At 35.6% G+C, this 16,280-nt stretch overlaps 1 protein-coding gene across 1 annotated transcript; it reads left to right on the forward strand.

Annotated features, from left to right (window-relative positions):
• The first annotated feature begins 14,053 nt into the window (after positions 1–14,053).
• LOC106311389 (F-box/kelch-repeat protein SKIP25) lies at positions 14,054–15,470 on the forward strand. The gene has a single exon (XM_013748578.1). The coding sequence runs from the start codon at positions 14,192–14,194 to the stop codon at positions 15,332–15,334; it is 1,143 nt and encodes a 380-aa protein (XP_013604032.1). The 5' UTR covers positions 14,054–14,191; the 3' UTR covers positions 15,335–15,470.
• The last annotated feature ends 810 nt before the right edge of the window (positions 15,471–16,280 follow it).

Consider the following 16,280-nt stretch of genomic DNA (forward strand, 5'->3'; position numbering starts at 1 on the left):
GTTCTACTATGGGACAAGGAAAAAATAGGACAGATTATGAGAACTTGTGTCATATTGCACAATATGATAGTAGAGAACGAACGAGGCGGATACACTCTAACTGATACATCTCAGTTCGAGTCGGGAGAGACAAACAGAAGTTCCAAGGTGAAAAGTAGAACAAGTTTTAATATCGGTAATATGCTAGGCATTCGCAATGATCTTCGGGATTCAGAGAAACATGATCGTTTGAAAGCTGATTTAGTTGAAAATGTTTGGCAAAAATTTGGTAACGAAGATGAATAATATTTGTATGTTCAAGAATTCTCAAAGTATTCAATAATATGTTTTTGTAATAAATTTGTTTATGTAATCTATTTTAAACAAAAAATATTTTAAAAATTATTATATTTTATTCATGTATTGTCATATATTGAAAACTTTAAAAAATAAAAAAAAAATATTATTTTATTCCTATGAACCCATTTTTCAGATTCACCAATGCAACAACACAATAGGTAGAGGTTCATCACTATTTATGGTTCCATCAAAAAATTAATAAAATAATTTTACGAACCCCAATAAGGGGTTCACTAATTCAGATGGTCTTAGACATCGGTTCTCCTCTTTTATGTAGTTTTTGATTTTTTTTTTTTTTGTTTGTTTGTTTTAGGAGACCTTCATTAAAGCTTCTAATGAAAGTGGTCTTATAATTGAAAGTCCAAACAAAACATAATACCCTTATAATTGAAAGTCCAAATAAGCAGTCAAAATTAATTTAAAACAATCAACTTCCTAACTAAGCGGAAAGAGTAATTAGTGCTCTAGTTAGAACCCGACAAAAGAAAAGAGAACAGGGAGATGACGAGAGATCACATGAGAGTAGAGATGAGATCACAATGAGATCAGAGAGAACCAAAGTTTAGTAAAGTTCCAGTAGAATGTATCCCGGTGAAGAGTGGTGCTTATGGCATGACTCCTTATGTAAGGTATATCAGCAGGGTCAACATAGTAAGTGTCGTGCCTTGTGTTTAAGGGGCTTAAGGCGATATTTGTAAATATAGTTTTTTTGATAATTTGTAAAGATAATATTGTAGTAAAAATATATTTAATATTTCATGTAAAATATTTATGAAGAGAACTATATATAACATAAAATAACAAAGATCATATTAAAATTTTATATGTAATATTGTGTGATCTTCATCATTATTGCTAATTCCACTATAAAATATATAAAATATAAAATGATATTAAATATTTATGTCAAAACTATAAAATATATAACAAAAATGTATAAAATTATATTCAGAATGTGTAAATACCAAATGAGTTAAATATTTAGCAACAAAAAGATGAAAAAGCTAATGATAAATAATGCAAAAGCCCATTAAAATCACATAAAAATAAAAAAAAATTAGTCTAAATAAATATATAAAAATGTTTACCATGTAATATACTATTTACTAAAATACAATTTTTTAACCAATTAAACAAAAAATGGTGCCCTAAAGTTACTATGTGAGAGTGGGGTCTGAGGCCATTGCCTCTTTCTCAACACCATAGGTACGGCTCTAAACATAGTTTTCCAGTAGCCCAATACTCCATTCTTTCATATTCTTGTTAATGAGATCTCCGACTCTCATATTCGGATGTAGTGATGAGGCCGAAGGCCGTGCTGGTATAGCTGGTATTATCGGGATCAAAGGATCCTCCCACACCTTAACCTCATATTTTGAATATACTTTATGTCTGATCTTCAATAATAGTAATTTTCGTGCTGCTGATATACTGGCCCACACATATGATGGGTTGTTTACATAGACTATTCGTAAAGGCGAATACATTATGTGGTATCCTCCCGTAAATACTCTAGCTACTAACGAATCAGGGTATTGCAGTAGCGTCCATAATTGTTTTGCCAACAGAGCAAGGTTAAACATATGGATCAATACGAAAACCAGTAGAGAACCTTTTTTTTATTAATCAAGAGAAGACATTTAACTTATTATTTGTATATATAATTAAGGAAACTATACAAACGCAACACACACAAAAGCGCAAGATTTTATGTGTTAATCTTTCCAAACCATAAATTGTTTGGATTGTTTTTCTTGTTAAAATTCAAAATTAATTTATAAATAGGCAAATAGACATAAACTTAACGAATAATTATCTTTAGCATGCATCACATATCAAATTAGATTTATATCAATCATGAATCATTTGCGAGAAATACAATAATTGATGCACAATTGCACATCAAAATTCAAGGCATATTATTCATCATTGAGAAGATTGGGTAAAGGCTGAATCTGATTAAAGAACAAAATATGTCTCTTTCTCTTAAAGGGGGACTTTGGATCTTATTATAAATATAAATCAAAAGAAATTTACAAATTACCCCCAAAATATATACACATACTTTTAATATAGATCTTATTTATACACATCACAAAGAGGTTTATCCGGAGTACATGTGCTTCTAGAAAATTTCACTTCACTCGGAGTACATGTGCTTCTTACACGTGTTGTCAAGCTCTTGCAAGCCAACAAAATGTTATCCAACCACCAAGGCATAAATGCTGATTGTCATTAAGAACCAATGTATATCAACTCTCTCATAATCCAGTATATAACCACGACTGGTGAGATTGCAGCAGCCCTGAAGGAACTCTCGGAGGCCTTTAGATCAGAAGAAATGTTCTGGAAACAGAAGAGTCGGGTGTTTTGGCTGAGAGAAGGAGACAGGAATACAAAATTCTTTCATGCCTTGACAAAGCAACGAAGAGCAAGGAATAAGATCACGCAGCTTGTAGATGAGGATGGAAATATTGTTGAGGATGATGAGGGTCTAGTAGCCATTGCTACTAGCTATTTTAGGCAGATTTTTGAATCATCTGATCCGGAGGAAATTGAGGAGGCATTAGCTCATGTTCCAACGACGATCACTGGGGCTATGAATGATGACCTTACAGCTCCGGTCTCTGAATGGGAGATTAAATTAGCGCTTTTTGCCATGCATCCAGAGAAGGCCCCAGGACCAGATGGGATGACTGCGCTTTTCTATCAGAAATTCTGGGATATTGTGAAGGAGGATTTAACTCTTATGGTTAACAAATTCCTTTTTGAGGGAACGATGGCGAATGGACTAAATGATACAAATATATGTCTTATCCCGAAGGTAACGAAGCCCAATGCGATGACTCAGTTCAGGCCCATTAGTCTGTGCAATGTCAGCTACAAGATAATCTCTAAAGTCTTATGCCAGAGGTTAAAGAAAGTGCTTCCTGGTTTGATATCGGAAACCCAGTCAGCCTTTGTTGCTGGGAGACAGATTTCTGATAACGTCATGATTGCTCAGGAGATGTTTCACGCTCTGAGAACCAAACCAAGTGGGCGCAATAAAAGGATGGCCATCAAGACAGATATGAGCAAAGCATATGACAGGATGGAATGGTCCTTTATCGAAGCTGTTCTGCGTAAGATGGGATTCTCAGAGATCTGGACCAGCTGGGTCATGCGATGTATTACATCGGTAAAGTATAAGGTCCTTATGAATGGAGAGCCAAGAGGAAATATTACTCCAGGTAGAGGACTACGTCAAGGAGATCCTTTGTCTCCTTTCATTTTTATTCTATGCACGGAAGCGCTCGCTAGCCTTCTTAATCATGCAGAGAATCAAGGGAGGATAACGGGGATGCGTGTCACACGCGCGTGTCCGTCGGTATCCCACCTTCTCTTTGCTGATGATAGCCTTTTCTTCTGTAAGGCGGAGCCCCGTGAATGTGAAGAAATAATGAAAGTAGTCAGGAAATATGGTCATGCATCAGGTCAATGTATCAACTTTGATAAATCGTCCTTACTCTTCGGTAAGCAGATTAGTGTAATTGCTAGACAGGAGATAAAAGATGTGCTTGGGATACAGAATGAAGGAGGAATGGGAACTTATTTAGGCATTCCCGAAGACATAAGTGGTTCTAAATGCAAACTTTTTGCATTCCTGAAGGATAAGCTGATGCATAGAATGAATGGATGGACAGGTAGATGGCTTTCGAAAGGTGGAAAAGAAGTGTTGATTAAATCCATTCTGCTCGCTCTCCCGACATACGTCATGTCGACCTTCCTTCTCCCATTGGAGATATGTGAAAACTTAGCTAGTGCTATCGCTCAGTTTTGGTGGAGCTTGAATCCACCAAAAAGAGGGATACACTGGGCGAAATGGGACAAGGTTTGCTTATCCAGAGAAGAGGGAGGGATTGGTTTTCGCATGATCCATGAGTTTAATCTGGCATTGTTGGCAAAACAACTATGGAGATTAGTACAATTCCCTGATTCTCTGGTGGCCCGTGTGCTACGGGGGAGATATTATAGGCTGAGTTCTCCACTAAGAGTAAACGCTGCTACTGGCCCATCCTATGTGTGGACAAGCATTTCTGCTGCAAGGAATCTGCTATTATTGGGCATTCGACAGAAGATACACTCTGGATATGAGGTTAAGGTTTGGGAGGATCCATGGATTCCAACGAATCCCGCGAGGCCAGCTGCCCCAATGGCACCAGTGATGCATCCTAATATGCGAGTAAGCGATCTTATTAATCAGGAATCGAAGGATTGGGATGTGGGCTTACTGGAGAACTATGTTCATCCTGATGACATACCATTCATTAGGAGTTTGGCCATAAGCTCAACTCATCGTCGAGACTCTTACTGCTGGAACTTCACAAGGAATGGTCAGTACACGGTCAAGTCTGGATATTGGGTGGCTCAGAATTTATTGAATAAAACAGAGGAAAGGGAAGTTTTGGACCCAAGTATTACCAAGCTCCAAGCGGTTGCGTGGAAACTGAAGGCTCCTACGAAAATATGTCATCTTATATGGCAATTGTTAACTGGTCATGTGGCAGTAACAAGGAACCTGGTAAGACGCAATATGAGATGTGATAACTACTGCCCAAGATGTGGAGAAGCAGAGGAGACTGTCACACATGCAATTTTTGAATGCCCACCAGCTCTTCAAGTTTGGTCTTTAGCTTCAACTCCGACAAGCCCGAACATCTTTCCAGTATCAAGCATCTACACGAATATGGACTATCTCTTTTGGAGGAAAAATAGCATTATTGAGCCTGATCGTGATAGGGACCCTTATCCCTGGATAATATGGTACATTTGGAAGGCTAGGAATGAGAAACTCTTCAGGGGCATAGATCGAGATCCTTTGGAGTTAGTCCGACATGCGGAGAGCGAATGTCAAGCCTGGTTTGATGCTAATGATGTGGTACAACCTGTAACACAAGCTAATACAAATGAGGAGCCCCAAGCCATAAGCTTGGGAAATATTTGCTTGCTAGATGGATCTTGGACGTCTTCTGCTAACTTTAGTGGATGCGGATGGGCGTGGATGGATGGATCTGGGAATGCACAGCTTATGGGGACAAGGAATTTCCCTCGGCGTGAATCAGCTTTGCACTCGGAAGTAGAGGCACTGCGATGGGCGATGGAGAATATGCTGCAACATTCGAACTGCCAGAGCTTCGGGACAGATTGTAAGGAACTGATAGCAATGGTGAGGGAACCTCAGGCGTGGCCAAGCTTTGCGACGGAATTGGAGAGGATAGAGACGCTACAGATATGCTTTCCGGATTTTAAAATCGTTCACGTCCCACGGGCACGCAATCAAACGGCTGACTTTTTGGCTAAGACTGCTAGATCCTTCCATAGGGAGTTATGTTTTATTGGTTGTTCTATTCCGGTTTGGTTACCCAGGCCACCTCAAGTTTGAGTAATAGAATAGCCTTTCGACGAAAAAAAAAAAAAAAACTACATATTTAATTTTGTATCCTACTTACACTTTACATGCTAATTGGACGAGGTTTCATCATACATATATGCCGCTGAATTCAAGGGATACATCTATATAAAGTAGATTTTTTTTATCTTCTTTTAACACGTGGAAGGAGAGTTTGATAACATGTATCATCATATTTTTTCTTTTTACATTTTAGGTCTTTTTTCTTTTAGATTACTGCACTTTAACCTAATATTTTCTAATTGTGTATTATCTACTCCTTCTTGCACTAACCATCATCACAAAAAGTCTAATAATCTATTTTATTGGTCATTAAAATGCAAGATGAATAAAAAAATACATAAAATAATATAAATATATAAATATTTAATTTATTCACAACTAAAAATAACATAAATTTTTATTATTTTTAACTATTTTATAATATTTTATTTACAAATTATATTTTTATTTTACTATTAAAAATTATAAAATAACCAAACTAAGAAGAAAAAACTAGAGCAGACACATAATATAAACCAAAAACCTCCACAATCACAAAAAAAAACTGAAAATGCCATAATAACGCTAACTCAATAAAGGTCCGGAGCTGAAAGGAGATCAAGAACGAAAACTAATTTATCTCACCTTACGATAGAGTATCTTGGCCATAACAAGAAAAGGTTAGAGAATGTTAGAAAGATAAAATATGAGACAAAACGATCCCCGAACACAAAGGAACGCGATCAAGCACTAACGCAAAGTTATAGATATTCATTTGGTTTTTCTTGGATTAAACAAAAGAGAGTAATTACATGATCTTCAAACTTTCGAACCAAGAAAGCAGGCCAGAGAAAGAATAACCACCAGAGGGCTAAAGTCACACGAAGCAGAAAGACACATGCCTAAATCAGCGGAAGCACAACCACCAGCCAAGAGGTAAGAACTATCTCATAAACTTAACAAGCATATACAAGGTGTCTTTGCCAACAAAGAACCACAAAGCTCTGGATATAAGAGACCAAAACTCTAAGAAACTAACTTAACACACCATTACCAAGGGAAGGAGGGGAACAAGGGAAACAAACTGATAGAGGGAGAATGAAAGGTAAGCACCAAGAAACCAAATTCTTAGCTTAACACCAGAAACAACCATTTAAGCCAACACATCATACACATAGGAAATCGCTATCAAAACTTGGATTGGGAAACATAGTGAAAGGGATAGCCACCAGAGATGCGAGCAGTGATGAAAGCTACAATGAGACGAAAGAACATAGAAGGAAGGGGAGACGAAACAAAATCAACAAACCATGGAACCGTCCTCGAGCTATGAAAGATAGCATAAATGTTAGATCACCAAAAATCAGATTTTAAAAACCAAGACGAACAGGGACTATTGACGGTAAACCAACGACAGGGAAGACAACATCAAAGACGACTAAACTTTGTCCCAACCCAAGGGGATGCAGCTCCTAACATAAGCCAACATCTAAGAAAGAAGAGGAGTGCCAATATTGACCGGAACAGCCTACAACGCGTGAGAAACAACCGCACAAATGGGAACTCATAAACCCGATTTACAAAAAATATCAGATAATCTCACAGGAGAAGAAGGCGAGGAAGAATAAGAACACGAATGTGAGTCTTTTTTTGGAGATGGTGAGAAGCACGGCACACCAGTAAGATAAACGAAATACATAAATGGTGACGGCTCACAGTCAAAATATGGGGAGAGGGCACAAAACATCTTAAAAGAATAATGTTCCAAAATATATAAAAAAGAATACAATTTTGAAGTCGAAACCGTTAATCTTAGAATCAACAAATTCATAAAAGCAAGTTATTAAAATTCAACATCATCAGAGACTCACTTCACCACTAACAATTAATATTATGCATACAACAACACATTATTGAAAAACAAACATATAATATATTAACTTATCACCGACTACTACATAAAACAACAAAAACACCAAATAATTCTCTTAACAAATAAAGAAAATCACATAATTAGTTTATCCAAAATATCATACTTGACAACAATGAAATAATATTCCGCGCGGACATGCCCCCTAGTAAGATATATTATTCACTTAGCTTGCAAACATTATACGTATCATAACTTGAAGATGGTTAGTATATAATTTATGGAAGAACAAAACATGTCATCAAGCTTCCTAGTTTTTCTATTTGTACTGCAAACAGATTTGCTTTTTTATTTTTTTTTTTTGTCGTCAACTTTACAAACTCATACAGACTCTGTAAACCAAGCCGGGAGATATTGATCCATGTGAACGACGAAAGACGGCTGAATCCTAACACTGCGTGCTAGGCTATCCGCCTTTGTATTCTGTGCTCTTGGTACATGAACGATCTCTGATTGGAGAAAACTTGCTCTCAGATTTTTGATGTCTTCCAAATAACTTGCAAAAGCTGGCCACTCTTCTGGTTCCGAAACCATCTTCACCAATTGAGAACAATCCGTTGCAAACGTAACCTGAGATTGCCGTAAATTTCTCATACATTCCATAGCCCAGAGTAATGCTTCCATCTCCGCATGGAGAGGAGAAAGGCTAGCCCGAACATTCCTCGCCCCCAGCAACCCAGCGAAGCCTTCTAAAGTGTTGTGCCAACCCTGGCCGGAGAAAGTATCTTTCTCTTTCCAGGAACCATCTGTGAAACACCATCGTCCTGGATTTAACAGTGAAGACCTAATCTCTTCATGTGGGACCATCCTCTGTTCATTCACTAGTTGGGCTTCAGCCCAAAGGGTTGATTCTGTTTCCGCCAATTTGAGCGTATCCCTAGGATCAATCTCCAGATTACTAAAGACCTTACTATTCCTTCCTTTCCAGATATACCATAGTATCCATGCAAACTGATGAACCCTGTCACCAACTGCCAGAGAAAATGTTTAAGCTTTGGTGGACACCTGACTTTCCAGCAGAAGGATTTCAAACCATCGACCGTAGGTCCAAAAAATGCTGGTGGTTTTGCTCTATCCGGGTAAACTCGTTCTACCTGATATCCCGATTTAACCGTGTATTTCCCATTTGTTGTGAAATGCCATCCATCTTTGTCCTCCAACTGATATCTACTCAGTCGTATACTCTCGATAATTTTCACATCCTGTGGGTCCACTAGAGCCTGAAGTGCCTGCGAGTTCCAAATTCCCAAAGTGGGGTCTATAAGAAAAGCCACTGTGAGGTCATGGTAAAGATTGTGTTGGTTTTTATTTGCTGGTCTCGGGCCACTGCAAATATTTGTAATTACACTGCAAACAGATTTGCTTAACCTTGTTAAAGCGGGATCTCTATGAAAAATTTAATAATTCATATTTGTCGTCACACATTTTTGACATTGTAAAAACATCTTCATTAGTAGAGTTTAGAGAACACAAATTCATGAAATTATCTTTGGATTTGGTCCCAGAAAAATCTCTTTAAAATATTTCACTACGAAGGATGTTATCTCTTTATCATATTCAAACGGATTATTTCATATTCTAAACAAAAATTGTTACTCCAATCGCTGATTGATTATTTTAAAAATGGTAATTACAAATATTGTTCTTGATACCTCAGTCTACTTTAATTGACGTCTCTTCTGCAGAAAAATACGTTTAACATATTAATACAACAGTTTACAGAGTAAACATGGATTAGAATGCAAGACTTATATAATCACTAAAGCCAGCTTCAATAAGATGCCAAAGTATTAAATTCCGTATAATTTCATCTCTAGTGAAATATTAAAAATAACACAAATCCGCTGAATTTGGTGTTTTGTGAATATATTATACCAAATTTTGTGATTGTGTAACACTATTTATCACATCAAATATTAAAGTAATTATTTATTAAAAATAAATATATCATATTATTTTTTATTTTTGCTAATATTTTTTATTATAGTATAAATAAATATTATCAATTACATTTAATTGTAACAAAATAAAAAAGCTATATATTGTGTACATTTTATTTTTAAATATATAAATTTTTAATTTAAACTAATGTTTTACATAAAATAAATTAATTAATATAAAATTAAGTAAAAGAAAATAATATTTTTAAATAAACAGTATAAATAAAATTACCAAATTTAAACAAATAACCATGAAATGTAAATGTTATAAAATATAATAGTCAATATAAATAACTAATATATTAAATTATTAAAACTAAAACATTAATAATAGTATATAATATTATTTTTGGTGTAGAGTATAATATTATAGTTGGGAATGAAAATTTAATTTCAACACTTAAAAACTAATTTTGGTGTAATTCAATACTATCAAATTTGGTATTATTGTTGGTGTTGCCTTGGGATGGACAAAAATTTTGATGAGTAGAAAATTGAATTTAATGGGACTTATTTTCTAAGACCATCTCCAACCCACCTCTATATCTATCTCTATATTTTCCCTTAAAATAGAGAAACTCTATTATAAAGGTGAAAATGCTCCAATGTATGCCTCTATTATAGAGTTCCTCTATTTATAGGGAAAAATATAGAGATATGTTATTTTCACCTCTAAATATAGAGGGAAAATGTAACTTTCCTCTATATTTTTCTCTAAAATAGAGAAACTCTATTATAGAGGCATACATTAGAGCATTTTCACCTCTATAATAGAGTTCTCTATTTTAGAGAAAAATATAGAGGTGTACATTGGAGATGTTCTAAGACTAAGAGCATGAACATTGATGTGTTTTTGTTTTGTATACGGAAAGAAATGCTTGGTAAATTCAATGCCCCCGTAATAAATATAGCAAATGTTTTCTGTATTAGAATTTTTACTTCGCATGTGTAACATGTAAGTGTTTTGTAGTATCCTTTAAGACCAAGTGAACTTGAACCCATGATCAAAGTTTATGTTATGAATAAATTCTTCTTGAGATTTTGCGTTGCATGTTTTCTTGAGTTTGAGTTGCAGATTAAGCTGTTCAGGTCAAGGAGTATCTTTGTTTTATTGTGTTAACGATTGTCGAAGCTTCAAAAGGAAGTAGTAAGGCTCTTAAGTGGTGATGCTGCCCCTTTCATTTAGCCGACTTTGAAGGCTAGTGCGGCTGTGGAAGTTGAACGCTATTAAGCATTGGTAGTTACTGTTATCCCGTCTAAGGCCGGATCTTGGTCTCAGACGAGTCTCCCAGCTCAGATTTGAGGGCGATCTTCGGACGGGCCTCTATGTTACTTTAGAGGAATGGTTTTTGCTCAGGTGACAGGCTGAATTGGCTTCTTGCTCGCGTTGTTGCTCACGTTGTTGGCCGTAGTTCCACTTTGTCTTCAGGTTTCTCCTTTCATACAGATATTGGCTCGATCTCTCATTCAAGTGCTTCAAGTTTGTATTGGTTCTTTCTATTCATGTTCGCTACCAAGCTGAACGGATGAAATATCGATTTTCATCTTTGCTTCCATGTTTTTTTTACTTTTTTGCCATGGAACTAATTCCAGAGGTTTTACATTTTGTTAACCACTCTTTGTAAACCTCATCTTTTGAAATGATATTTACATTTTTAGCAAAAAAAAAGAGAGTCTTTGCTTCTGACTAAAGAGATGTAATGGTTGCTCCAACTCTAACTGATGATGAACCCCAATGCAAAGGTAATTTATGGTTCTCTCGTGTAAATCCATCTCACTAAAATATAAATTTAGATGCAATATGGCAAAGTGGCAGTTTTAGTTCAAAAAAAAAAATCCATCAAACTATAGTTTGGTTAGGTTAGAACCATAGTTACAACATGCATCAACGAGAGCAATCCAATTACAATCCAAGTAGTAGTATTGGCGTGAACTGTATCACAAGTCTTGTCTTTAAAGTGGATATTGATTTATTTATTTACTAGGGCTTTGCACGGGCTACGCGCAGACTTTTTTATTAGTAATTCATTTATTTGTATTTAAATAAATATATTCTATAGATATACATGATATGATTATAAATTAGATTACAAATTTTAAAATTCTTTTATTTTATTATTGAGATTATATATAATTAAGAGCAAAATGAATTAAAATTTAACTAAATTTTAGTTATAATCTCTCTCTCTATATATATATATATATTATTTTTTTTGCTCATTTAGGTTTTTATGTACAACTGATTTTTGTTTGCCTTTAGTATCACTGAATATCCAGTTTTGGTACTTCAACTGATGTATAAACCGTCTTCATAATTTATTATTTAAATCGATCATTAGATTGATAGTTGGAAAGTAGATTGCATGTAACTATTTTTGAAGTGTACTAAAAGAAATGATATTATAGTGTAAATGGGTAAAACAAAACCTTGGTGAAATCCTATTGAAATCTTTTGTTTCATTAATGTTAGTGGAGATAAACCAAATGCTGCAAATACAATGTCTCTCTTGATCTCGGAAACAACTTCTTCTAGTTTAACTTCAAGCTGTCTTGCATGTAAATTTTCTAGCTACTATGAGCTTTTACAGAACTTCCTCCATTCTCCTTGTCGTTCTGATCAAGTTAAGCTGTCTTTGAGAACACGACAATCTCCATGATCTCATAAAACTTAGATCCTTTTGCCCAGTCATACACCACCTTCATTATGTTATGTCTGAAGGAATGCACAAAAATATATGTAGGTATCGACAACATAATGAAAGCACAATTTTTTTGAATTGATTAGGTTTACTTGGATGAGCAGGGGAAGTGTTAGTGAATACTTAAGGCAAGACAACAGAGCTGGCCAGTGAAGAGATTCAGGAACCTGAACACTATTTTCTCCCACAAACAGGAGATTTAGAATTTAAATTTTGATAATATAAAAAAGAACAAACTAAAACAAAATCAACAAAACCAACAAACAAATCGAAATCTAAATCATCAGCCATTTCAAAAGATTTTGAATAAGGCCATTTTTGAGGATGGATCTCTTAGGAAATTTAGAATGATAAGAAAAACTGATGAATTTCAAGATGTAGAACATACCTTTTTATAGTCGTAGATATTGACGAATGCAGTAAATGGGGAAGCTTGAAGGATTGATCGACAATGGTTGATGACTGCGTTGAATACGTCTCTTCGCTTTGGCATAACGACAAAGCGTTTCAAGTTTCTCGCAGAAGATGAACAAAATCTTCTCTTAGGGTTTTAGTGAAATTTTTTTTATGGAGAAGGCGGATGCTCCTAAAATGGACCACAAACAATAAGCAACCCATCATGAATTAATTAATTTATCAAGCCCAAATAATAGCCCAAAAACAAAACTTCTCAAATGTTTAAATCATGCCATGTGTCACGTCTAGGTATCCCTGCTTGCTGACGTGGTTTCACCTGGAGAAAAGAAGTTCTCCTTTATATATATATATATAGATTTTCGATAAAAAAAAATATTTGTTGCAAAAATGAAAAGGTCCTACCGAAACATAAGAATTTTGAGAAATTGTTTTCTGCATAGTCATTGGATTTAGTTGTGTTGTATCCCCTGTTCGGGAACGCGCTAGGCGCTAGTCGGGCTGTCGGGTTAGGCCTAGCGCCTAAAGAGAAAATAGGGGATTAATCGGAAATTATGCGGGGCGGAATTTTTAGATGGTTTACTATGTTATAAAACATGTTAATGTTTAATTGTGTATAACATTAATACAATTTTCATGTTTAAGATTGTATAAAACACACAAATAGAATATATAAACTTAATATAGTGTAATTTTCATCAAAATTATGAATAGAAATGATATTTATAAAAATTTAGATCAAATAAACAAATAAAAATATTATTAAAAATAAAAAAAATAACAAAAAAATAAAAAAATAGATTAGGCGGCCGCCTAGGCGGCTAGGCGGTCATTTAGGCGGCTAGACGGGCATTTAGGCGGTCTAGGCGAAAAAAATCGGATATCCGATTTTTTAAACCGATTTGACATAAATCAGGACGGAAGAGTGACGCGTAGCGCCTAGGCGGCTAGACGGCCGATTTTTAAAACAGAGATTGTATCTATCCCCATACGTTCACATCCATTTTAGTTACTTGAACAATCTATTCTATAGCTTCATTATTTATGTTAGAAAATAAGTTTACATATCGGTTTTATATTTTCCACATTATCCAAAATAGCTTTTCAATATATATTATTCCTGAAATAATTATAAGATATTTTATTTAATAACATATTGTTCAGTTATTGTCATACTTTGTCGTCTTAATACCCACTTGCCTCTAATCATATATGATGCTATAAATGTAAAAAATAGATTTTTCTAGTTAGCTTTATATATTTATTATCGATGTTAACACTTTCCAACTTTGGCCTTTTTGATATATGGCTCTCTTTCTACAGAACTTTTCCCTCTCTTTCATTACAGTTCACGCAATCTCATTAAATCCAAAAAGCTGAAGACAATTAACCATAAACACACAAAGACAGAGAAAAGAAACCGAAACGGTCTGGATCAATGACTACCGTCGCCGCGGTAACACCGCCGGCGAAGCGAAGAAGAACCGACGGCGGAAAAGAAATCGCCATAATCGAAGGACTTCCCGACCACGTATCAGAGATCTGCCTTTCCCTCGTCTGCAGTCCGTCACTACTCGCCGCCGTTTGTACACGGTGGCGCCGCCTCGTATACTCCCCCGAGTTTCCACCGTTCTCGTCTCTCTACGCGCTTTTCGTGGATTCGAACTCGGATCCAGCTCGGGTCAACCCAGCTATCCGGTTCATGTGTTTCGACCCGGTTTCTTCTAAATGGGATCCGCTTCCTCCTCCTCCACCTGACCCACCTCTTCACCGGATTCTCTACCGTCATCCGTCGTATATTTCATTTAACTTTCCGATTCAGTGCGTTTCCGCCGCCGGGAAACTCGTTCTCATCGCCGGGAGTAACCGGGAATTATCTCCGGCGATCTCTCACCCTCTAATTTTCGATCCAATCTATTCTACTTGGACCTCCGGGCCACCATTCGAATCCCCGAGACGGTGGTGTGCAACCGGAGCTTGCGGCGGAGTTGTATACGTTGCTAGTGGTGTAGGCTCACAATTCTCGTCAACAGTCGCGAAATCGATCGAGAAACTTGATCTCACGGATCATAATCGGAGTAACTGGCAGAAGTTAAGAGAGATGAGAGACTCACGGTTTAGCCGTGAAGCCATTGACGCAGTTGGATGGAGAAGGAAGCTTTTAATGGTGAATGTTAAAGGGGATGCGATTAAAGAAGGAGCTATATACGACGTCGTCAACGACGATTGGGAAGCGATGCCGGAGGAAATGGCGGCGGGATGGAGAGGCCCGGTGGCGGCTATGGAGGAGGAGGCGCTTTATTCAGTTGATGAGAGGAATGGAACAGTGAGAATATATAATGAGGAGGAGAGAGAATGGAGAGAAGTAACGGTGGTGGAAGGTGGAGAACAGATGCTTAAAGGAGCTCAGCAAGTTACGGCGGTCGCCGGAAAACTCTGTGTTGTTACCGTTGACGGAAGAATTTTAGTGGTGGATGTTATGGCGGAGCCTGCAAAGATTTGGACCGTGGAGAACCCTCAAGGGCTTGAACCGGTTTCGGTTCATGTATTGCCAAGAATGAGCCGACCGGATATCAGCTGACGTATATTTTTTTAATATATTATTTGTTTCTTTTGTACACGAAACTCTTATTTTATTCGATATTTTTATTCCGTTATTTCTGCGGGAAAGTGTTATCTTGTCGTTATTTTATATTCAAGTCAGAGTCTTCCTATGATGTTAGAAATTTAACTATCTTTTTTTTCTTTGGTCAAATTTTTTTGAAGAATTCATATGATAGTCCTCTCTATTTTATTTTAACAAAAATAAATCTAAGAAAAAAAAATAATCAAAATATTATTATAGGATAAATATACTTTTATATTCTTAGGACTAACTATCGTAGATTTCAGGTTTAGAATTAAAGGATACGATTTGGGCGTGGAGTTTTAAATTTTTTCCAAAAATAGAAAATAAATATTAAATTTTTTAAAATAGTTTCAAAAACATTTTCGAATTTGAAGAATAAAATAAAAATAAATAAAAAATTCTGAAAAAATCCGAAATTTCTTTTTTCTTAAAAAGTTCAAATTTGAAAACATATAATTTGAAATTAAAAAAAACTTATTTTTGTTTTTTAATCTTTTATTATTTATATATTTATAAAGAAATGAGTAAAATGATCTTTTTCATGTTTAATGAAATTTTTTTGGTTAGTTTACTTTTTTGACAAAAATTAAAAGATACTATTTGAGAAAATTACCGTAATAATAGTCTCTTCATTTTTATCGGATAATGGTTTAAATCAAACACATTTACTTAGTTATTTTATAGATTTTTTAACATCTAAATGCTATTCAATTAGTCAGACTTTTGGTGGTCAGCAGTCGCACTTTGTCCCCTGGAAATGTAGAATAGCCTGAAATCGTGGAATTTTCTCTTCAGTTCTTGTATTTTCTTCAACTCTGTCGAAAAAATCGATCATGCCAGAGGTTCCTTTATCATCTCGATCAAATTCTTACGGCATGTCCCAAAATGTTGAAATGTC

Source organism: Brassica oleracea, chromosome C8 (genome assembly GCF_000695525.1).
Source record: "Brassica oleracea var. oleracea cultivar TO1000 chromosome C8, BOL, whole genome shotgun sequence".
In the NCBI taxonomy this organism is placed as follows: Eukaryota; Viridiplantae; Streptophyta; class Magnoliopsida; order Brassicales; family Brassicaceae; genus Brassica; species Brassica oleracea.